General features: G+C 31.9%; 3 protein-coding genes across 3 annotated transcripts; 1 reads left to right on the forward strand and 2 right to left on the reverse strand.

Annotated features, from left to right (window-relative positions):
- The first annotated feature begins 133 nt into the window (after window positions 1-133).
- Gorab (Golgin, RAB6 interacting) lies at window positions 134-4,512 on the forward strand. Its single transcript, XM_085188605.1, has 4 exons — window positions 134-379; window positions 919-1,429; window positions 2,855-2,995; window positions 3,361-4,512. The coding sequence occupies exons 1-4, from the start codon at window positions 310-312 to the stop codon at window positions 3,635-3,637; spliced, it is 999 nt and encodes a 332-aa protein (XP_085044731.1). The 5' UTR covers window positions 134-309; the 3' UTR covers window positions 3,638-4,512.
- On the reverse strand, window positions 3,324-22,531 carry LOC146537907 (ciliary microtubule inner protein 2B-like). The gene is made up of 5 exons (XM_085188606.1): window positions 22,351-22,531; window positions 8,783-8,884; window positions 7,772-7,918; window positions 6,445-6,641; window positions 3,324-5,951 (listed from the first exon to the last, which is right to left on the reverse strand). Exons 1-5 carry the CDS (start codon window positions 22,419-22,421, stop codon window positions 5,722-5,724), a joined length of 747 nt encoding a protein of 248 aa, XP_085044732.1. The 5' UTR covers window positions 22,422-22,531; the 3' UTR covers window positions 3,324-5,721.
- LOC146537908 (uncharacterized) lies at window positions 10,102-14,495 on the reverse strand. The gene is made up of 3 exons (XM_085188607.1): window positions 13,586-14,495; window positions 12,628-12,729; window positions 10,102-12,266 (listed from the first exon to the last, which is right to left on the reverse strand). Exons 1-3 carry the CDS (start codon window positions 13,662-13,664, stop codon window positions 12,052-12,054), a joined length of 396 nt encoding a protein of 131 aa, XP_085044733.1. The 5' UTR covers window positions 13,665-14,495; the 3' UTR covers window positions 10,102-12,051.
- Window positions 22,532-22,564: the final 33 nt, after the last annotated feature.

Raw genomic sequence — 22,564 nt, forward strand, 5'->3', positions numbered from 1 at the left:
CCGCAATTAACATGGTGAATTTTGTATTTTTATTTTCACCATTTTTTCACCATTGTTTTTTTATATTACGTATTTTCCGATATGATCTTTAAAAACGTTAAGTTGGCATCTGCACTCTGCATACATTTGTCAATTAATCAGTTGTTTTATGTCAGTGTCAACACGTAAAGAATCGTGCTTGTTCTTTTCTAAACACGTATACAAGAAAATTCCTAAGTTAGATGTAATTTATTAAACAAAGTATTAGTATTTACTTAAAATATAACATTAATGTTTATCTTGTAAAATCAGGAATATTAAGCGTATATCATGGCGTTTGCTGGATTTAGCGAAGAGGATTTGAAGCGGATTAAGTCATCAGAAGCAGCTCCGAATACCGGTACCTCTTATTTCTCACCTATTGTTATCTATCGGATTTTCTCATAGTGCTTTATATTTATGCAGTAATGCCTAACAACTCTTTATACAAGAAACTTTTGATTCTCATGAAATATGTCCATCTTTTTACTTCTAAGTATTTACTGTTTATGTAAGTTTTGTTACTTATATGGTTTATTTACTATTATAGGAATAATCGTGTATAAAGTACAAAATGTTAAATATTTGTTTTTTGTGTACATACCAGATCTATACCTACTAAAAATGTAATAGTTACAAACATAATCATTTTTTTAGTGCTTGTTACCTAAATTTTATTTTGGCGTAAATTGAGAACATACCTAAAATGAGTATAAAATAGTATAACTGTACAACAGGATGCTAATTCTGATAACATTAAATGTGCTTGTAGGTTATAAATATAAGTAAAAACTAACATGAATTATTAAAGCATTTAAAATTAGTCAACAAGATATTGTTTTAGAACATTAGTTTGAACTTTACAAAAAGAATTATACCAAGTGTTTATTTCTGTTTCAGATTTGCAAAATAAAAAGTTATTTATAAAAAGAAATGTGCTAATTAATAATACAGAGCTTAGCAAACAACCTATAAATAAACAAGCTTTTTTTAAAAAGCAAAGCTCTGATGACACAATAGACAGTGCCTTTGACAAATGTAAGCTTAGTTTAAAATCTCCGATAGATATAAAAATCTTAAACAATGAAAATATAACAAGTGAAAATATCAATGAACTAATAAATAATAATGAACCAGCAATTATTACTGTAAATAACTTTGAAGACAATGAAAATAACAGTAAGAATGGAAATTCTAATGAAGAGAATGGGATTGATAATAATTTAAATATTTCAAGTAGAAAAAATAGTGCTAGCATCACACCTGATGTCGTAAGATGTGTGGATAATTATACAGAGGATGATTTAGTAAATCATAGATTGAAATTAGAGGAATTGCAGCTACAGCAAAAGTTGATGGAAGAACAGAATAAGAAACGTAAGGAAATGCTTGCCAAGGCGCTAGCTGACAGGTAGTTAATCTAACTATTTTTGTTAGGCCTAACAACAATTAACTTAGCTTCACACTGTATTCCTAGCGGTGTAGTCAGAGAGAATGGAGCGTCAAATGCTACGGTATGATTACGCATGTAGTTACAAGTACCATAAAAACAATTATACAATTAATTCATTTAAATTAAAATAAAAAAAGCAACCATCAAATAATCAATAGCAATAACAGTTTAGCGAATCTTAAAAAAAGAACAATATAAGAATAAAATGAAGATATACAAGAAGAAGAAGAACAGAATAGTTAGTTATGCATGATTTAAATAAATTATTGAAATTAAAAAGAAATATATTGTACTTACAATAATTTTTATTAGATACTGTGGTGGAGTGGCTGCATCTAACTGTTGATAAGATAATGTTAAAATGATGATTGTAGGTTGGATTCCCCCTTATGAGCATAAATTATGATAATTTTTTTTCTGGTAAGACATTGTGCTGTATGGAGTGAGTTTTATAGTAATTGTAAATAATCGATTACTTATTGTCTGTAATGGTTGCTATAGTTCCAGAATAAATGAAGATTTCAAAGTAAATAATGAAACATGCTGCAAACATTTTCTAATAGAAAGCTTCTCTTTTTGAGCTTAACATTGCTTCCCACTGTATAGAGGTTTTGACAGAGGGAACCTAATGTGAAGATACTCTATTCCCCACTTTTTGCCGAATTTTCGAGACATTGTTTTGGAACCGAACCTCCAACAGTCGCATTTACAATCACAAGCTGTGCCAGTATGCCATGATGGCTTGAAATTATTCAAGACTTAACAAAAACTCCTCAGAATCTAAATTCTTAAATATCTTTAGATTTTTGTCTATTGTATTTTAAAGATATGTTTTATCTCACACTCCAGAATTTTTATCAATGTTTTTCTCTTATCTGTACATATATTTCCATTCAAGTATATTGGATGATACCAAATGGTTCCTAAACTTGTAAATTTCTTTGTGTTAAAATTAAAGAATGGTGAAAAATTTTTATTATCTTGTAACAAAACCTATATGGTAATAAATTATAATTATAATATTCTGTTATCGTAATTTATTTGTTTTTTATTTAAAAAGAATTTATTTAAAATATAATAAAAATGTATTATAGAAGTAATTTTGTTATAGAAGTCATTAGTAGCACAGTGGTGCAGTGTCTGAATGTAAATGCGACGGCTGTGGGTTTCACTTTGACACAGGGGACAAAGTTATCATTTCCCTGATCTAGTAACAAGAGAAGTCACAGATTGTGGGGATCAGAATGAGTTAACATAAGTTCTCTTTTGCCTATTCTTCTATATTCTAATATGTTCTATATTTATACTATATCTTATCTGCATCATATAATGTGAAAGTTATAAATTTATTTAAAGTTATATATTATTTTTTCTTAATTTCAGGACAAAACAAACGGAAGAAGAAGTATTGAAATTAGAAAAAATAAAAAAAGAATTGCAAGTTTTGGATGGTCAGTTTTCACAAGATGTATCTGTTTTAAGGAAAAAAATAGATCAAGCATGTTTCAGTTATGCAGATGCTGAGTAAGTATTACTCTATATATAGTCAAAATTGGTTAAGGGATATTATTGAGGATTCCAATGAGGTTCAGGTTATGTTGTTTTGTTATTAAGCTTTAAAAAAAGTACTATTTTTATTTTTTTACTCTGGTGGCAAAACATCATGTTAAGTTCTGCATTCGACATGCAATGTGTCGAAAATTAGGCAGTGGGGAAGTGGGACCGGAGTGTGTTGGGACTAGCTTTTCTCTGTTTATTCGCGCTATAAGCGGGACACTCAAGGACGGCCTCATTTATATGTTATATAATTATATTTAGAAAACTCTGACTAGGATAAAAATAAAACAAAATAAACAGATAACATAATAATTTATTGCCTTTTTTTACAGAAAACACTATTTAAAAATAGAGAAAGAATTTTTACAAGCTAAAATAAATTTACAAAAGGAAAAGGAAAAAAAGGAATTGTTAACTGAACATTTGTGTGCTTTAATAACCCACAATGAAACGAGGAAAGCTCAGAAATTAGAAACTTTAATGCTGGAACTTGCAAATGATAGAAATAAAATACAGAAAATGTCCACAGTTGATAATGAAGAACCAATTATAATTGATGGTGTTGATCAAAGAACTGGAAAAATGGTGGAAATTACTCCGGAAAGTTGATTTAGTTTTAACTGAGATTTTTTTTTAAATTATTGATTAAGATTTTGTTACAATCTAATTTGGAATTCTAATAATTTTAAGTATAATTCAATAAATATATAAGTCACTCAAGAGATTTTTTTATAAGAATTTTATCTAAAATTGATAAATGCCAGTGAAGTAAATTTTTTTAGCATATATGTATATTATATTTTTTTATTTAAAAACAATTTTTAAATCAATAATTGTAATGATGGGTTCAATCCTTATTCATAGAAATATTTTATCTTAAAAATGAAAAATAACAGATTTCGTATATTTGACTGCTTGTAAAAACAATTTATGTAATATTATTTTTCACAGTCCTCTTTAAATTCTATGTGATAAATATTATTACTTATATATTTATTCTTCTCTTATTATTTCATTCTGTCGATAAACAATTTAGATTGTAACAAACAAATAACAACGAAGTTAAATAATATCCAAATATCTTATGGTGCAATTTATAACGTAAAGTGCCTTATTTACATAGCTATTAATTATTTTATAACAATACTTAACTTTACAGTCGTGTTGGACATGACATTCTAAGACTTATAATATTTTTTTATTATTAATATAAGTTATTGGCAACTTAAATGGGTCAGTATTTTAATTGAAATTAGAATTAGAAAAAGATTTTAGTAGTTTTGTTAATTATAAGAGATATAAAATTTTTCTACAAAAAATATTTTGACCAAATAAATTAAACTATTATTTTTATTAAAACTCTAATGGACAAATTGTTCTCTATTTTATTGTATAAGTCAATATGCCCTTAATATAGTTTCTATAGATTTACTATATTTAATACAATATTAATTTAATATAAAACTATTTTTACTATGGCAATACTTAGTTTTATTTTTTTCCTATTCACAAAATTTTTATGCTACTAGTAAATTATTTTTTTAATTGTTTCGCCACTCAACACGTAATGCCCCCAGAATTCGGCGGAAAGTGGGAAACGAGGAAAGAAAAGGAAGGTCTTAATGGGGACAGAGTGTTTTAACACTAGGTTCCCACAGAGTGAGCCTACTCTGCTATATGCGGGATACAGCGTGAAGCTAAAGAAACATATTGACATATAGTTATTTTAGACTTGTTAGAGGCGTTGAGTAACACCAACCAATGATAAATTTTTTGGAGTTGGACTGACTTATTTACCTACTACAGTTTCTCTCCTACCTCTTTTATATTCTTATGATGCGTTAATATAATAGAAAAGAATGTAAACTAAAGCATATATTTACATTTTGTCACTTACATATTTCTATTCTATCATTTATTTTAACTTTTTCATATAAGTCCTATTATATATATTGAATATTTTTAAAAATATAAATTTTATATCAAGTGTATAACTTTCATAAAAATCAGTTTAATCGTTCGAAAGTTCATGTAGGTATTTACTTCCAGTAAATATCACGACTAATTTTTAAAGGCAGGAGAGCATTACCAAATTCGAAGTATTTTTATATACTCTTTGAATGCTAGAAGATATTAATATTTTTTCTCGAAAGTTGTTTTTCGATTAGTTTCGTCTAAATTTATAACAGAAAAATTTTACTAAATAATATTTTACATATTTACTTATATCGTTGTACAGTTGGACGTACGGTTTTTCTTTATTTGAATTATAGATTCAAAACTCATATGAGTGTTTAATTTTTTCATATGGATTTTTGTTGATAGTTATACGTTCGAAGATCGAATTTGAGATGCCATAAATTATGATTTATGAATGAATCTCAAGGTCGTTCTCAAGACCGATCTCTTAGCTCATACTTAAAATGGTAGACCGCCCATTGAAATCGGAATTTGAAATAAATATGTACAATTAGGTATATACTTAAAAATATATAACAAAATAAATAACATTTAATTGACAATTTTACATGCTTAAAAAAACATTTTCACAAAATTTAGTACCTACCTTCATATCATTCAGTATATTAAAAAATAATACTCGCAATAATACTGTATTCGTACTTGCTACCATTAAAAATTAAAACGAAGAATGTTCAACGACACTTGGCGAAGAACATTCTTCTAGCTGTATGCTATCCCCAGTTGCAGTACGATGATTTATCATGATTTTTCAATATTGCCCTAATATTTACGTTGGCGTTTTGTAGTTCCTTCCTTTTATCTCTTTCCATTTTGATAAGTTCTAGCCCTCGTTTTGCAGCGCAGTGATATCGCTGGCTTAGTGATGCTTCTGAACCTTTTATTCTTGGTATATGCCCGGTATAGCCAGCTATTGGTGGGAACTCTGGCGATATTGTGTTATCTGTAAAATATAAAATGTTGTTTTATAGCTCTCTATCTCACCGTCTGTCTAGACTAGACAAAGTTTTTCTAAATAAGTATTAGACAAAGTTAGTTTTAAGATTGTCGTCGACTTTACTTTTCTTAGTGAACTTCAATACTTTTATATCAAAGTTTTATTTTGACTCAATATTTACAAGAATAATTTACTCCTTTGGCGTTTCGAACTCATAATATTAAAATTACTAAAAAAAAATTTAAAAAACCTAATAAGACATAGGGGTAAATGCATGTGACTGTAAACGCGGGTTGTGGCTTCGAATTTCGAGGCAAAGTGCGGCGTTGAGGTGTCACTCAATAGGCATTGCGTAATGCCTACAGAATTTGGCGGAAAGTGCAGAACAGAGTTTTCGAGGCCTAACCCCCTACATGCGGGATACAGCGTAAAGCTGAAAAAAAAGTATTAATTACAAACTAACTAACGTAAAATACATGCAATAACTGCACACACTCACCTTTATACTTATTTATCTCCCTAAATCTGCTCAAATCTCTTCTTATCTCGTCTCTAGAGTGTACGGTTTCCATTTTGGGCGCGCTCCGTGATCTCACATAACTACGGCTTAAGTCTGCTTTCCGTCGTAAATTTCTCTGGTTCGCTGTAAAATCCGCCATGCAGTCGTCTGCCGTTCTGCCGTAGGATTTTCCGTAGCTGAGATGGAATTAAATTTTAATTTTAAATATGTAGGTAAATGTGAAATTGTTAAGTAGGGAATATGAAGTTAAAAAGGTAATAATATAAATAATATGACGCCAATCGTGGCGCAGGGGCACTAAGTGTGACTGTTAACGCGACTGGTTGTGGGTTCGATCTCTACTCGAGGAAATGAAATAGTTAGTTATATAATTATATTTTTTATTTTTTCGTACTGGTGTCAAGGCAATGTGCGGCGTTGAGTTCCGCCACTCAACCCATAAAGGCTCCAGAATGCGGCGAAAAGTGGGGATACAGCGTAAAGTTGATTTTTTATATGAAAATAAAAAGTAGACACTTAACAAAATTATGAAATTTTCTTCAAATTACGGGGTTTAGTTATTTTTAAACTAAATATTTTTAAAGGCAATATTTCTTATACTATAAATATAAATAGGTGCAAGTATCGTAATCTATCATAGAATTTATAGAGGTGACCTTTGTAAAAACAAAGTAAGGTTACGTTGCAGAAATTTGTGGAATTTCGATGGCCTCTAGACATATGCATGTGGTTTCTACCTATGTATATACATTTGGGTGTAGGTCAACTCTGTGTCGTTTTAGGAATACCTTATGTTGTATCAAACATATTAAATTATTATGCCAGCAAAGTTATACTAATGACAAAAATAATCTATGTATACATGTATTTAAATTATAAATAATCGCTTTTAAATAAGCATAAATAGAAACATTGTATGCAAGTCTGTTACATCGTACAAAACAAAATTGAAGTAGACTCCTCCTCTTACGGCAACAATGCTTATAATTTATTATTTTTCTTGACATGTCAACAAAATATAATAATATTAGAAAAGATAAACAGATAAAAAAAAAATGCATATATTTTATTTGATGAACAGACAACAGAAACAGGAATATGGAAATTGTCGAGGCATTCTGTTTTAAATGGTCAGAGTGAAAAAATCAAAATATTGATAAATAATAATTCATTCTCTCTAGTGGTAATCGAACCCATAGCCGTCGCGTTACAATCACACTCTTGACCTCCTGCGCCACCACCACATTTGTTTTTTATATAAATATTTAATACATGAAATAAATGACAAGTTTTTTAGTATACATACGTAAAATGCATCCCAGGCACGTATCCAGTATAACCGGTCATGTAGGTAGGCTGTCGGGCGTTGTCGTAGAGCTGCCTCGACGGCGCGTCTCCACGCGGCATGCTTCCCAACTCGTAGTGGTCACCAGGACGATATTTTAGAGGTTTGCTGTTATAAATATAATATTTTGTTATTACTGTGTTTTTGTTTTTGAATTCGGGAGAGACAGAAAGAGCTTAGTAATAAGTCATGCAGTTTTTTATTTTTCATTAATTTTCAAACAATTTAATATAGGTTTTGTATAGTTGTATTAATAATAATGAATTACCAAAATAAAATATCATTTTAATTAAATTTTAATTTTTTAATAACATTTTTTATTTTAAGAATACAATTTAGAATTGTACTTAATAAAACTTAATGATAGCTGAGATATTTAAGTATTATTAAATGAAATTAAATTTATTTTATTAAATTAGTAGTCATATATACCACAAAGAAGTGCTTGTTAATTCTAGTTTCTTTTGGGTTAGAGACAAAGTAATGAGTATATCATGCAAGAATAGTAAAAATCGTAGGGGACACCTCGCTTGATTCGAGAACAGGATAGTTGGTCCTGGTGGAAGATGATGGTGAATTCGTGAGTGATAAAGCGTGATGACCCTCAGAGGGTGTGTGATTGATAACTGTGGAAAAAGCAAAATCTATGATACGACTGTAGAGTTTGGCATTATTTTCTCCTTTCGTAACCCGCCAGCAATAATTGCAGAAAAAAAAAAGTTTTATAATTTGTATTAAAAGGCACTTTAAGTAAATCATGTGTGTAATTTAATATTTAATTTCTTCAGTATGTTTTTTAATAATTAACAAGGTACATTTAAATCTCACATATTGTTTACTGTAGATTCCAAAAAGAAAAGAGCAATTGCAACCAAAAAAAAATTAAGCAAGTAGCAATGCATCTGAATATATTAATTTTTAGAAAAAAAAATCAAAATTTACTATAAATAACAGAATATATGAATATCTTACTTAAACAATCCTTTTGTGCGTATCTCCTTAAGGATCTGCCGGGTGTTGTCGCCGTAGCACTTCCCGTAGCGGAACTTCAGTAGAGGACAGTGACCCGTGTATCTGTTACGAACAAATACACAAAAGATTTGTAATAGTTTGTTATATTATTATTTTTTATATCGAATTATTTTTTTCTCTTCACGCTCTATCTTTTTAGCGTCAGATTGTATCCCGCACAGGTTCCCTCGACTTACCCTGCCATGTGAGGGATGCAGTATGAAAAAAAACCCTTTGTTCACCCTGTCATATTGAGGGAACGCATGATGTTAAAAATATTCAATAAGTTAATACATTACGCTATAAAAAAAGAAATTTTGAAATAACAACTGTTTTAAGTAATCGTTATAAGAATTTAAACAAACTTTGAATATTCAAAGGCATCGCAAACATTACTATAATATAGAAGGGCAGTAATACCTAAGTAATTTAAAAAACAACAGTTATATATTAACTAATTGTTCCTTTTAGCCGACTGCGGTAAAGCCCAAAAAGAGGGTTATGTTTTCAGCGTGCATGTTTGTCCGTTTCTTTATTTATTTCTCTAGCAACTGTTTAACCAGTAACTAATTTTTATAATTGATACGTTATTGGTTTTGTTAAATATATACATATATATATAATTGCCAATAAAAAAGATTTTGAAATGTCTGAGAGTGAAATATATAAAAATATTTATGGTTATACCAAAATATTATAACATATTGGCGGCAAATCGTAAATTCCAATGAAGTTACCGTCACCACCGCTGAGCTAGAAAATGTCACACGATCGCAATTTTGTATGTAATGACATAAATTGAATTTTAAACATATTTTTATAGTTACGTACATGGACGTACTCGTTGGTATATATTGCGATTTTCTTTTTTTTTATATCAAAATTATTTCTGATATTACAGTAAATTTCATGACACTCTACAGGAAATACTTAGCTCTATAGGTTTTGTTACGCAGCGATTTTCATACGAAATACAACAAAAAAGGATGGAAAAGTGCTCCAATGGTCAAACAACTGAATAAATTATAATAAACTAGCGACCCATACGTGGCTTCGTCCGCCTAAACTTATTGTGATATTATAAGCAAATTATACAAAACCTTTACATAAATTGTAGCCTAAGCCTAAATATTTTTATTCCGATATAAAAGCTATTATAATAAAAAGCTTCATCTCAATCTGTTCAGTAGTTTCTATGTAAAAGGGAAACAAACATCCATCCTCACCAGCATTCACATTTACAATACTAGCAGGACTAGAAGAACTAGTAAGATTAGGACTAGTAGGACTACTAGAATAAACTTCAATTTAATTCAATAACATTTATTTATCATCACAATAACTAACAAAAATATCACGGACAATCTTCATAAGCGAAACAGTATCCAGATGGCAAATGTAAGACAAAGGGGAAGTCGCAGTCGCACCTAGACCAGTCGCATATGACGCCCATAGACTGTGCGACAGGCTCGTCGCACGTCCTCTGGGAGGGCGTCGGTCTGCACTCGCTGTTCACTCTATGCATGTGCTGTGGACATGAGTCTACACCTAAAATATTAGATAAAATTTAAGTATAAGGGTTTTTGTAAGCTCGATAAAAAAAAGGCCAAAGATACATTTTTGAAAGTTTACCTTATGTTTGAAAGGCCATTTGATGAAGATAATTAACAATTTTAAGGAATAAAAGATTTCTTAAGTCAACATTTTAGTTCTCTGAAAAAGGTTAATTCTGTTGAAGAAACGGCAACAAGAAAATCACCTTTAGTGATAGATTGACTAATTTAAGGGAATCTAATGTTCAGACATTCCATTGCCTTCCACTTTCCGCCGAATTTTTCGAGGCATTTCGTATTGAGTGGTGGCCTTGGTGCCAGAGCGAGGAAATGTAATTAAAAAATAATTATTCATTCCCCTGGGTCCCACACTGACACCCATACCGTCACATCCTTGTGACCCTGCACTACGATGGTCTCTAGATTTCCTAATTCACAGATAGTAATTAAAAGACGTACCATATTAACGTCGACTCTACTTACAAGTATTGTTAAACATCAAACATCCTGGAAGTCCAATTTTGGCGTAGTACATTGCATAATTAACTTTTAAAAGACACAACATAACAATTCCTAATGGCACCATGTCTCTCTTACCTTAAGTCTTTCTCTACGATAACTTGTTGAACAATCAGTGACGGACATGACATGTAAACAGGAAAATAATATTTTTACAGCCGGTTCTCGTGTTATTGGAGGTATTTGTTTGGACGTATTATAAGGAAACTATTGTTAAGACACTCCGTTCTCCACTTTCCGCCGAATATTCGAGCCATTGCATGTTTACACACTTTTTGCCTTGGTATCAGAGCGAAAAAATGAAAATATTAATAAATAATAATCCGAAATGAATTACTACAGTCACACGATTGTACCCCTGTGAGATGACGGCCTCTACTCCCGGATGTAATCTTAAATAGAAGAAAGTATTTTTATTTTTACATTTACTATTGTTTTATAGTAGAAATTAGATGGCACCCAGAAAATATTTAAGGGTACCTGACCATATTCCACATGGATCCCGGTTAGGCAGATTGAACCTAGTTTAAGATACTGCGTTCCCAATTTTCGAGATATTGTGTGTTATGTGGTGGGACTCTACGTCAAGCTTTGATTTTTATTCCAACGAGTAGGAATCGAATCTATAACCGTTGCGTCTATAGTCAGACACGGTGCCGTTGCGCCACGGCCCACGACCACTTGTCTGCCAAAAAAAGTTTTAAAAATATTTCTAATAAATTTCAAGGAATAAAGGGAATGGATGATCTGTTTTTCTTTAGTTATTAATATTTTTATTACACTTTGTAGAACCAGTCAACTATTTTATCTTTCATTAAAGCCAGACATTGCTTATTAACTTTATCGGATAGAATGTTTTAGCGGGAAAGTTTTCTTGCCAAAACAGTCATGCGAATTTACGATATCAGTTTCAGTTTTTATAAAAATAAATACAGTGGAATAATTTACACAGAACTTTATTGAGAATGAAATTATTAATAGCCATAATTATTTATTAACAATATATTGTTTGTACCTAAAATAATATACGTATTTATAAAGAATGTCAGTCCTTATTATTTATAATATAATAGAAAATATAACATAATTAAAAATTTCAAATAGGTAGGTATAATTAAAATATTTCTTATTGAATGCAATATCTTAAATATATTTAAATTACTCTTGTTCCATCAAATCTTCTTCTTTTATTCTAATTCTCTTAGACAAATGGTATCTACGTTTCCCATCTCTTTTACGGCCTGTGTCATGTTTAGTTTTTGGTCCTCGGGTCGAAAAAATTGGGCACTCCTCGTCTTTTACACAAAAGCCTATATGTTCGTCCAATAACAAGTCGCCGTTACAGTCGCAACGGGACCAACCGCAGCTATACCCTGAAAGAATTGAATTAGTAAAACTTTGAATATATAACATTTTCGTTGTTTTTTGTGTGTTGTTTATATTTTGAAAATCGTATGGTATTTTCTTTAAACAATATTGGAAAAAAAAAACAAAAAGATTGATTAATTTTTGAATTCCACTCCACGAATCGTTAAGGCTTGATATAGGATTTCCCTGTTAATTAGTTGCATCGTGAATGGCCCTTTATTATGCCATTTGTAATATATCGCCGCCAAATATCTTTGTCCATTTTTGGTCAATTTAAGAAACGGAAATACAATATTTACGAGAACAATTAATATACTTTTTATAAATTAAAAGTTAAGTTTTTTTGAAATTTTTCATAGTCCATACCCAAGATATAAACTGAAGGTTCATCACAAGTCTTTTGAGACTTTGTTTGACCGTCGCATCGTGTGTGGTAGGCGTGCATATTGCGCGGACAGTGAGATATACCTGCAATATATATTTAGGTATATTTTAAATATTTTTATAGGTACGACTCTGTTTCTCGCACATGTCCTATATTTCGAGACATTGCACGTTGAGTGAGGACCGACAGAGTTCAACGACGCGCTTTGTCTCCGTACTGAGTGGGAATCGAACTCACAACGAGTTCTTTCGCGTTTAAAGCCAATTGCCGCGCAAATGTGCTAAGACTACTTTTTTGATATCACATTTATTTTACTAAAATAAGATGAAATTATATAAATTCAGAAAAAATATTTATATCTTAACATTATTCCCTGGTGGATTGCATGAAATTGTGTGCAGTAAAATAAAATCATATTCATTTTGCATCTAAATTTTATATTTTTTAAAGCTTAATTAATATTTTTTAAAAAGGTTTCCAGAAACATAAAATAATTTAGAGTGGAATTTTTGTATTTATAATTTATAGGCTTTTTCTGCGTTGGTTTCTTTCATCCGATGGTCCTCAGTCTAGTCCTTGAACAAAGTAACTTACTATAAAGCTTTCTCAATTTACTCTGTTATACCTATGATATTACTAGAGGCCAGTAGAGGCAGGCACAAGCGTCGGATGGTATACGGTTGGGTTTGGTTCTGGTTCTTTGCCCTGGTAATGAATCAAATTTCGTTACTCAACACGCAATGCCTCTAAAATTCGGCGGAACATGGAGAATGGAAGTGTAAAGGAACAGAGTGTCTGTAGCACTAGGTTCCCAGGTTCCCTTTGCCTACCCCGCTACGTACAGGATATAACGTGAAGCTATATAACATTCCTAGGAGATATTTTATGACAATAATACTAATATGTTAAAACATAAAAAATAAATATTTTAATACTTACATGTGCCTCTATGAAGGAGACATCGTCTATCGGCATAAACGGAGGAAAGCAAAGAAATCACTGTTATGAAACGGTGCATTGTTCTTTTGCGAATGAAACGCGGAAATGGGGCGACTCTCACGGCAGAAAATGTTTATTATGTCATTGTTGACTTAAAATACCGTCGACAAACTACCTTAATGGACGACAACGGTGTTTTATATCAGTTACTGTTATGCAGTTATTAAAAAAATAATGTTGTTTAACCAATTTACTAAAAAATATAGTTTAAGTTTTTAGTTTTGAGGTCAGTAGCTTGGTGGTGCATACGTTAATGACGTTAGTGGATAAGACGAAATTTACAGAGTTGGATACCCATTCGAAGAAATGAAATATTTATTTAAATTTATGTCATATTTCTTTGGTCTGGTGTCTAGGCAAAAGCGTTGAGTTCCGTCATCCAACACGCAATACCTAAAGAATTAGGGGGAAACGAAATGTCTTAACACTAGGTTCCCTCTGTCTGCCATGCTAGGTGCGGAATACAGCGTAAAATATATACTATTTATATAAATTTCACATATAAGAACATACTTCCAAAATTATGTTAGTATATAATAAAATACCTATAAATATTTAATACACAAATTGAAATTCAATCCACATAAAAGAAACCATACCCAATGTGGTGAAGCTACAAGGCTTATTGTTAGTCTAACTATAGTTTAACAACGACATTGAAATTTGTACAATTGTTCGTAGTTTGTATGTAAAAGTACCTTCTACCTACTACCTCTACCTACCTATACCTACCTATAGGGGCGAATATCACGCAAACTTGGTCAAGGCCTCGCGATTGATTGACGAAAGGTACTTACTTATTTGCTTGTTAATTTTTAGCTTCTGATTTTTGATGAATTTGAATGTGATAGTTATTTAAAAAAATATTGAAATTATAAACTTGTGCCTCAGAGTTTACATATGGAAAAACAATTATGTTATTTACATGACACTATTTGAAATTTTATGGACGAAGCCTTTTTCATAAAAGGCGATGCTCCTAATGATCGAGCGAAATTAGATTTGTGTTCGTGAAAAAATATATTTTTTAACTTTTAAAATTTCACGTTGGTCACTTGAGTAAAATTTTACTATATGCGTAATAGCGGGTTTGATTCCTGCTCTCCACTAGGATGACTGTCTTAGAAATTATTTTTGTGACGCTCCCCTACACGGAATTGCACATCAAATTTATTTTATCTATGAAATAAAATAAGAAATATAAACAAGAAATATCGAACCTTAATACATCTGATAAAAAAATCGAGGTAATACGTATACTATACTAGTGGACCCGGACGCGGCTACGCCTGCTTGAACTATAAGAATATTTTCGCGTCGGTCATACTCATACTATGCCGCCCTAAGGCTAGGTCATTTCGAATCAGTGACATCTCCTTAATTATTTATTAGAATGCTATACAGTAAACTATAATTTCAATCTAGATGAAATGCTGAAAGTGACTATTATATTTATTTTCATGAGGATGAGTATCAAAATGTCGCGGTAACGGTTGCCTAGCGACGTGACGGTTGTTATTAACATGGCAGAATAAATTGCATGTCAAATTAGAAAGTACTTTAAATTATATTAGTTTATATGTGTAATGTAATGTTATATAGCCTATAGCACTTCTGAAGAATGCAGCTTTCATACAATACAAAAACAAACTAAATCGGACCAGTAGATCCAGAGATCTTAGCGTTCAAACCAACAAACAAACAAACAAACTCTTCCACTTTATTATATTAGTATAGATATGTTACCTTGATATTAGTGAATGAATCAATGAATGAAAAGTAAACACCATAATCTTACATAACCACTTTATTGTTTCCGCAAGTCATTATGAAAGTTTACCATATTCTTACAAATTTGTAGCAGTTAGTTACTCGTAGATCAAAAGTTGAGTTTTGAGTTTTAATTCCAAAGCTTAACGAGTTTGCATGAAAGTTTGAGTTTATTTTAAGTTAACCCGCAACATAGCGAAAGCTAAGAAATGAGCGTTTATCACGAATGTTTGTAACATAGATGACACCGTTTTATAAAGCTTAACTTTAACTTAACTATTTTTATATATTTGGCGGAAGAACAACAGAGACATCGTGTTGGGCTAAGTTAATCCATTTTTAGGGTTCCGCACCTGAAATGGTAGAAACGGAATGCTTATAGGATCACTTTGTTGTCCGTTTGTCAATACTATATCTGGACATTGTATGGAGGTATCAAGGTATTAACATCATATATTAAGATCAATGACCCAAGTTTCTAAGTTAACACAGTCAAAAGACTACAAATGACAACGCAGATAAATCTTTTATGCATCTATTTTGCAAACAAAACTAGCATACTTCCCGTATAAAAATCATTATAAACTTATATTTGTAGTTCATTTATAAGTTGTACTTCCTGTTGATCTACAACCTTAAAATTGGTACGGAAGAATTCTGTGGGCGGAGCAGACTCGCACTTTACGGGTTTTTTTTACAATCTACAAGTTTATACAAAAGGTAAACTTGTGAATGACCTCACATCTAAATATCGTCCAAATAATTTCGCATAAAAATGATATTTAAAAATGTTAACATAACATTGTAGATAAATAATAATTAAATATAATATATATGTATACACATATACAGACTAAATTTAACTCTTTAAAATATATATATATTAATAGATCAAAAATTAAAAGTTCTTAACAGCTTCAGCTAGAGTATTTTAATGACATTCCCAAGTATACACGAATGGTGCGAATGTACCAGGAACCGCATGGTTCCGTTTTCCTATAGATATTTATGAATGATGAAACTACTTTAGATTTTCGCAAATTTCGTTGATTTACTCTGTTATTCCTTTAATTTTATATGTAATTAAAAAATTATTATGAAAAAGTAATACACTGAAATGATACTATTTTAACCGACAACAGCTTTTGCAGCAGATTTTTATCAATTTTCTCAATTAGGCTGAAGAATCTAGGTTACTCAGAGCTTGCATAAAATACTAGAGCAAAAATATATTTAAAGATAAAAATACATATTTTAATTTTAAAATTCAAATTATTAAGCACTGTCACTGTTATAAAATAGTTGTTTTAAAACCGGGCTCTCTATTTACTGGCATCGTATATGATTGTCTATCCTATACATACATTAAATACCATTTTTCATTGATTACTAGGTAATAACAGAAACAAAACATCGACGATTACTAGGTAATATAAAAGTAACAGAAAGTTATACAAATATACACTAGATAGTATGGTACCAGGAACCAAGAGTGCGGCCTTGTTCGAATGTGTGATAACACCCTAACACCCGTGATTACCGAGATTACCGAGATTACTTACACGGCAGCCATTGTGAGAGGGTAGTATGTGGTAATTATGAAGTAAATAGTAGGTTAAAGAATTTGCAAATTATATAGGTTTCATATGTTTTGTACGTACGTTTTAACATTTGTTTTAAAGAAAGTTAGGTAAGTTATATTTTTGCTTCTTGGTGTACGCTCACAGCAGGGCTAATGGTAAATGTTAAGGCACTCCGTTCCCGTTAATACACTTCCGTTTCCCACTTTCCGCCGAATTCTGATAACATAGCTTGTTGAGGGGCGAACGCGTGGCGTGGCGGCGCTTTGCGTCCTCATCACAGAGGTGAAATGAAAATATTCGAGTAGGAATCGAACCACAACCTATTGGTACTATTACTTTAAGGTCGCGTGCTTGTGCCCCTGCGCCATGACTGGCCTCAAGATTTTTTTTGATGCTAATTTATTTTTAGTTACACCACTTGGATTTGGATATATAGTCTTTATTGACTCTGACAGTCTACAATAAATGAGAAAGTTTGAAAAAAATATTAAATTTATGAATATTGTTGAGTACTATCTATGAACCTCTATAAATAACAAACCGCTGTTGAGGTAACTTCGTTTGACACCCAACAAGCCGTCACTAAAATGAAAAAAAGATAATGAAGAACATACTTAGTAGTTGTTTTTGCCGGCTCTTGAAATATATAGATAGAAGTTTTACAAGGCCGTCTTGACCCAGCGGCACAGAGGCTGCCTGTAAGCGCGACGGTTATGGATTCGATCCCCATTCAGGAGAATGATCATATTGAAATTATTTTCTTATCTTTCTTAAAAATTGGATGGAAAATGGGAACCGGAGTGTCTATAGGTACCCTCGGTTCCTCTCACATTTTTATTTTCATTTTCTTCGTGGCAAAGAGCGGCGTTGAGTTCCGCCACTTAACACGCAATGCCTTCAGAATTCAGCGGAAATAAACAAGTATTAACACTAGGTTCCTTTTGCCTACCCTGCACTGCGCGGGTGCAGCGTGAAGCTGATTTGATTTGATTTTTTATTTCTAAAGGACTTCCTTTATAGAAGAAACCTTAGCGCAATATCCTTTAGCAACGAATGCGTAGTAACTGTTTAATCGATTGCTACCGTTCAAGGTAATGTCAAAAATATTATGAGGATTGATATCAAGGTCACTACGAAAGAAGCATTATATTGGAACTTATATAAATACTTTTAATGTATTTATAAATACATCATTATTAGAAATTTATTTTCTTATTTATAAGATAAAAAATGAAGATCATTTTTCCCTAATCCTAGTGTGACTCTAGACACTGGGTTCATTTTGCTTTTTGAAATATGTAGGTAAATACCAGTTTTCTTGAGGCCTAACAGTGCAGTGGTACATCTTTCGACTGTAAAGGTAATCTTGACGTTTGTGGATTCGATCCCCAATCAGGAGAATTTAAATAATGTTATAAGGCAAGTGGTAAGACTAGTGGTACTGTTTACATTATATAGATATTTGTTTATTAGTTTCCTTAAACTTCTAAAGAAATATAATTGTTCAAATTATATTCTAGCGACTCCTTGTGTATTGTTTTTTTAAAAAACTATTATAAGTTTTGAAATTTAATAATAAGTAATTTATCTTTATGTATGAAGAGAAAAGCTTATGTGTCCACAACTCTTTGTTGGTTGGGCGAGGCGTAGTGGGCAGACACTTGGTGCGGCTTGTACAACCTAGGCTCAACTCGAGCGACTTCCACTCGGTGTCGGGATTTCCCGAGTCAAAGGACTCCGTGCCATATGATATGACTGAGCTCTCCGCGAGGTTGCAAGTGTGTGTGTAATCACTCACTTGCCCTCGCAACAAACAAACTAGCCAAATTTCACCAGTAGTGTACTTAGAATTTAGATATATTAATGGCTACATTAGTATACGAGTACATCTATTTAGAGACACTTCGTGCTGGCTGAGTGGTTCCAACGTCGCACCTGGTCATACCTTTGCGAGCAGTCAACCATATCACAATGTCTGTCTGTCTATTATACTCGTATTATCAAAATACTATTATGAGATTATTGAGGCTATTGTAGTGCAGGGATAAAAGGGTGTGACTGTAAACGCGATGGTCGTGGATTCGATTTCCACTCACGGGAATGAAATATTTTATATTTTTCTTTCCCTCGCTCTGGTAACGAGGCTAAGAGCGGTGTTGTGTTCCACCATTTAACGCAATTTCCAATATAATATTAATGCATAAATATTTATAACATGTTTATAATATGATTTTGTTTCAATTCTAATGTGTTTTCTACAAAGTATGTAGATATAGGTAACTTTTCAAGTTGTTGCTACTATCTGGATCTCAGCCAAATTTTCTATAGCTTAAAACATGTACATGATAACATGATAAAATCTATCAAAATGTGAACGTTTAATCTCGGTATTATAATATTTTTAACAAAATGAATGACGAATGTATCCTTATATAAGTTTCTTTATTAAACTTCTGTACAAATAACAAAAGAAAATCGAATTAAGATTTAGCTCTGGTGTCGAGGCAAAACGCATTGAGTTCCATCACTCAACGTGTTGAGGCATTACGTGTAATGCATCCAGAATTGGGCGGAAAGTGGGGAACGGAGAGTCTTTACACTAGGTTCCCTCTGTCTACCCTGCTGAGTGTGGGATACAGCGTGAAGCAAAAAAAAAAGAATTAAGAATACTTTAAAAGAATCGTACTTTTTCAAGTAACCCTCGATGTTTGTAAATGGACAAACCTCATTACAATGTAATTAGAGAGAATAAAAGCGACTTCATTAGCACTCGGTTTTTACAGCGGACTTTATAGCAGGTGTCACGGTCAACGGGGCCCTTTTAGTTAACTCAATGGTACCTACATAACAAGAAAAAAGAATATATTTTCTAGTTTAGTAGGCCGTCGTGGCGCAGCGGCACAAGAGTATGGCTGGAACGCGACGGTTGTGGGTTCGATTCCCACTCGAGGAAGTGAAATATTTATTTACATTACATTTATTACATTTTCTTTTTTTCGCTCCGGTGTCGAGGCAATGGGCGGCGTTGATTTCCACTACTCAATATGTTAAGTCTGTACGTATGTACAGTAGGTAAGTAAGAATTATATTTTTCAAATTATAAATAACGCTATAAAGTGTAAAGTTCACAGAGCATAATATAGATAGTTATATATAGATTTATATAAATATCTATGTAGGTGTAGTGGTAGAATTGGTAGACCATAACAATTATAACATTATTTACAATTATATTATTTATTTGTGTATTAATAAAGACTTTAAAAGATTATATTCAATATTATGTTTCTAGTATTACATACGTAAGTTGCTGTAATAATCCAGATTACATAATCTATCGCTTGCCTATTTGAAAATTGATATACTATAATGATAACTGTCTCGTGAATATCCACATGACATGACCTACTTCTTGGTAGAGGCCAGTCGCGTAATCGCTACTGGTCGTGGGTTCGATCCCCACTCGATATTTAATATTTACTTAAATTTATATTATAATTTCTTCATCCTGCTGTCCAGGCAAAGCACGGCGTTCTGTTCCATCTGTGAAAATTGGGAACGGAGTGTTTTAACACTAGGTTCGCTCTGGCTACCCTGCTGTGATACAGCGTGAAACAGAAAAAAAATACTCACTTCGATATGGTGCGGGCAAATCATGACATGTTTCTATATAGTCACACCCAAGTGTACTTTTGGTGGTCACGCTTATGTAACATGAAATCAAAGCTAATGTATTTCTACACCTGGACAATAATCGAAGCGAATCGAGATCGTGGGAATTAAATACGATTTGGTTTCACTATCTATAAGAATTGTTATAAAGCAGCTTTTGTTTGTCTTTCTGGTAACAACTTTCACCTTTCAAATGTATTTTTGATCAGACAGGAAAAAAAAAACGATTCGTGTATACTTACGTAGATACTTTCAAATTAGACAGTACGAGTAGCCTTTGTCTTATGTAGGTAGAAGTTATGATATAATTGTTTTCTATGCCTACTGTCTGTCTGACCTAAGGCTGTATCGCATGAACTTTGATAGTGAGACAGTTGAATTTTTTACAGATGATTTATCTATGTTGCGAATATAGCAACAAACACTAATAAAAAATAAAATAAATATTTAAGGGCAAGCATTTTGATAGGTAGAATACGAAACCCTTCGTGCGCGAATTAGAGATAGATACGAAGTTTTTTTTTCTCGTATGTTAATTTGATCAATAAATCTTAAAATTATATCTTAAGAATAGATATTTAAAAAATCGAGATACATTTCTTACCTAACTATTACCAGAAGACTTAATTCGAGAATTACTCAACGCAACTGCGTCATAGAAGCGACCGACGCGGACAGTGTTTTCTAATAAAAAATAAAGATATTTTTGCTGACTAAGCAAACAACGTAGAAGTTCATAGCCATTCAAAGTTATTTGTAGCCATCATATGGCTAATGTAATGAAATGCGGTTCTAATACATATTGTTTTTAGGGTTAGCTGTTTTTTGCTTTTTTTTTACTTTTTATACTTATAGCATATATAGAGAAAAGCCTATTTATTTGTAATTACTATTGTAATTTTTAAGAAAAACGTCGGAGCCTGACAAAAAAGAAATTTTAAACATTTAATCAGCTATAAATAGCCTTCATTATTTTTTAATACAAATTGTTAGGAAGAATAGTTCAGGTCAGGGTCCAGGCGTCGTTTACAAGTCTATGACAAATGGACTGCAGCCGCGCTATGAATTGGATCAATGTCAAATCTACCTGCACGTAGATAAATATTAACAACTAGTGGCCGTTCGCAGCTTCGTTTGCGTGGATTTTATGATGATTTCCCTAATACTTTCATTTGCTACCAATTATTATTGCCTGTTTTGGGTGACGGATTTCAACGCCGCGTTATGTTTTACCGGAGTGGGATAAAGTTACCAAATGTAATATAATAGTTCCCACAAACAGAAACCGAACTTACAACCATCTCGTTAACAGTTAAACCATCGTCGTATGGATCAACATCCACTGCGTTACGGGGGCCTCCATTAGTTCTTACTTAGAAAATAAAATAAAAAAAATAAAATTGTCATTTATTCACTATATTTCATTAATTTCGAAACGTAACAAAATAGGCTTATCAATTAAAAAAAAAAATTTTGCAACAAGATTTCAAAATTTACTAAATATTTACCATTTATAACGTTTTTTTAGTATTCATGACACTTTTAGTGAGACACTTAAGGATTATTCAAATTACTCACTATAATCATTTACATTATGGACTGTATAATAAGACCTCGCACGCTATCTATTTTCCCATTTTCATGTCGTTTTAGTATAAATTTAAATATCTACCCACTTACCCGGGAATGAAGGAACCATTCGTTTGCGACGTATAATTTAGTCTCTCCTGGCCCGTAACATCGACCCACATGATTTTTAAAAACTTTGTTTATATTTTAAGATCGTAAACAATGCGAGCATAGCGGAGATCGCGGCGTTTACCCGCCAAGAGATGTTTGTCGTGACTAGAGCCGAGCGCTCGGACAAATAAAAGCGCCTAAGGCTTAGGGCATG

This window comes from Heliconius melpomene, chromosome 7 (assembly GCF_056956725.1).
Source record: "Heliconius melpomene rosina isolate 202511_hmr_F chromosome 7, ASM5695672v1, whole genome shotgun sequence".
Classification (NCBI taxonomy): Eukaryota; Metazoa; Arthropoda; class Insecta; order Lepidoptera; family Nymphalidae; genus Heliconius; species Heliconius melpomene.

What these genes read in the sequence shown, in the direction of transcription:
- Gorab (XM_085188605.1), top strand. Translation starts at nt 310, where the DNA reads ATGGCGTTTGCTGGATTTAGCGAAGAGGATTTGAAGCGGATTAAGTCA. An exon ending in AGAAGCAGCTCCGAATACCG is followed by an intron (nt 380 to 918) that starts GTACCTCTTATT and finishes TTTCTGTTTCAG; the next exon opens with ATTTGCAAAATAAAAAGTTA. An exon ending in TTCAGTTATGCAGATGCTGA is followed by an intron (nt 2,996 to 3,360) that starts GTAAGTATTACT and finishes CTTTTTTTACAG; the next exon opens with AAAACACTATTTAAAAATAG.
- LOC146537908 (XM_085188607.1), bottom strand. Translation starts at nt 13,664, where the DNA reads ATGCACCGTTTCATAACAGTGATTTCTTTGCTTTCCTCCGTTTATGCC. An exon ending in TCTCCTTCATAGAGGCACAT is followed by an intron (nt 12,730 to 13,585) that starts GTAAGTATTAAA and finishes TATATATTGCAG; the next exon opens with GTATATCTCACTGTCCGCGC. An exon ending in ACCTTCAGTTTATATCTTGG is followed by an intron (nt 12,267 to 12,627) that starts GTATGGACTATG and finishes CAATTCTTTCAG; the next exon opens with GGTATAGCTGCGGTTGGTCC.
- LOC146537907 (XM_085188606.1), bottom strand. Translation starts at nt 22,421, where the DNA reads ATGTGGGTCGATGTTACGGGCCAGGAGAGACTAAATTATACGTCGCAA. An exon ending in CGCACAAAAGGATTGTTTAA is followed by an intron (nt 7,919 to 8,782) that starts GTAAGATATTCA and finishes TATTTATAACAG; the next exon opens with CAAACCTCTAAAATATCGTC. An exon ending in GTGCCTGGGATGCATTTTAC is followed by an intron (nt 6,642 to 7,771) that starts GTATGTATACTA and finishes ATTCCATCTCAG; the next exon opens with CTACGGAAAATCCTACGGCA.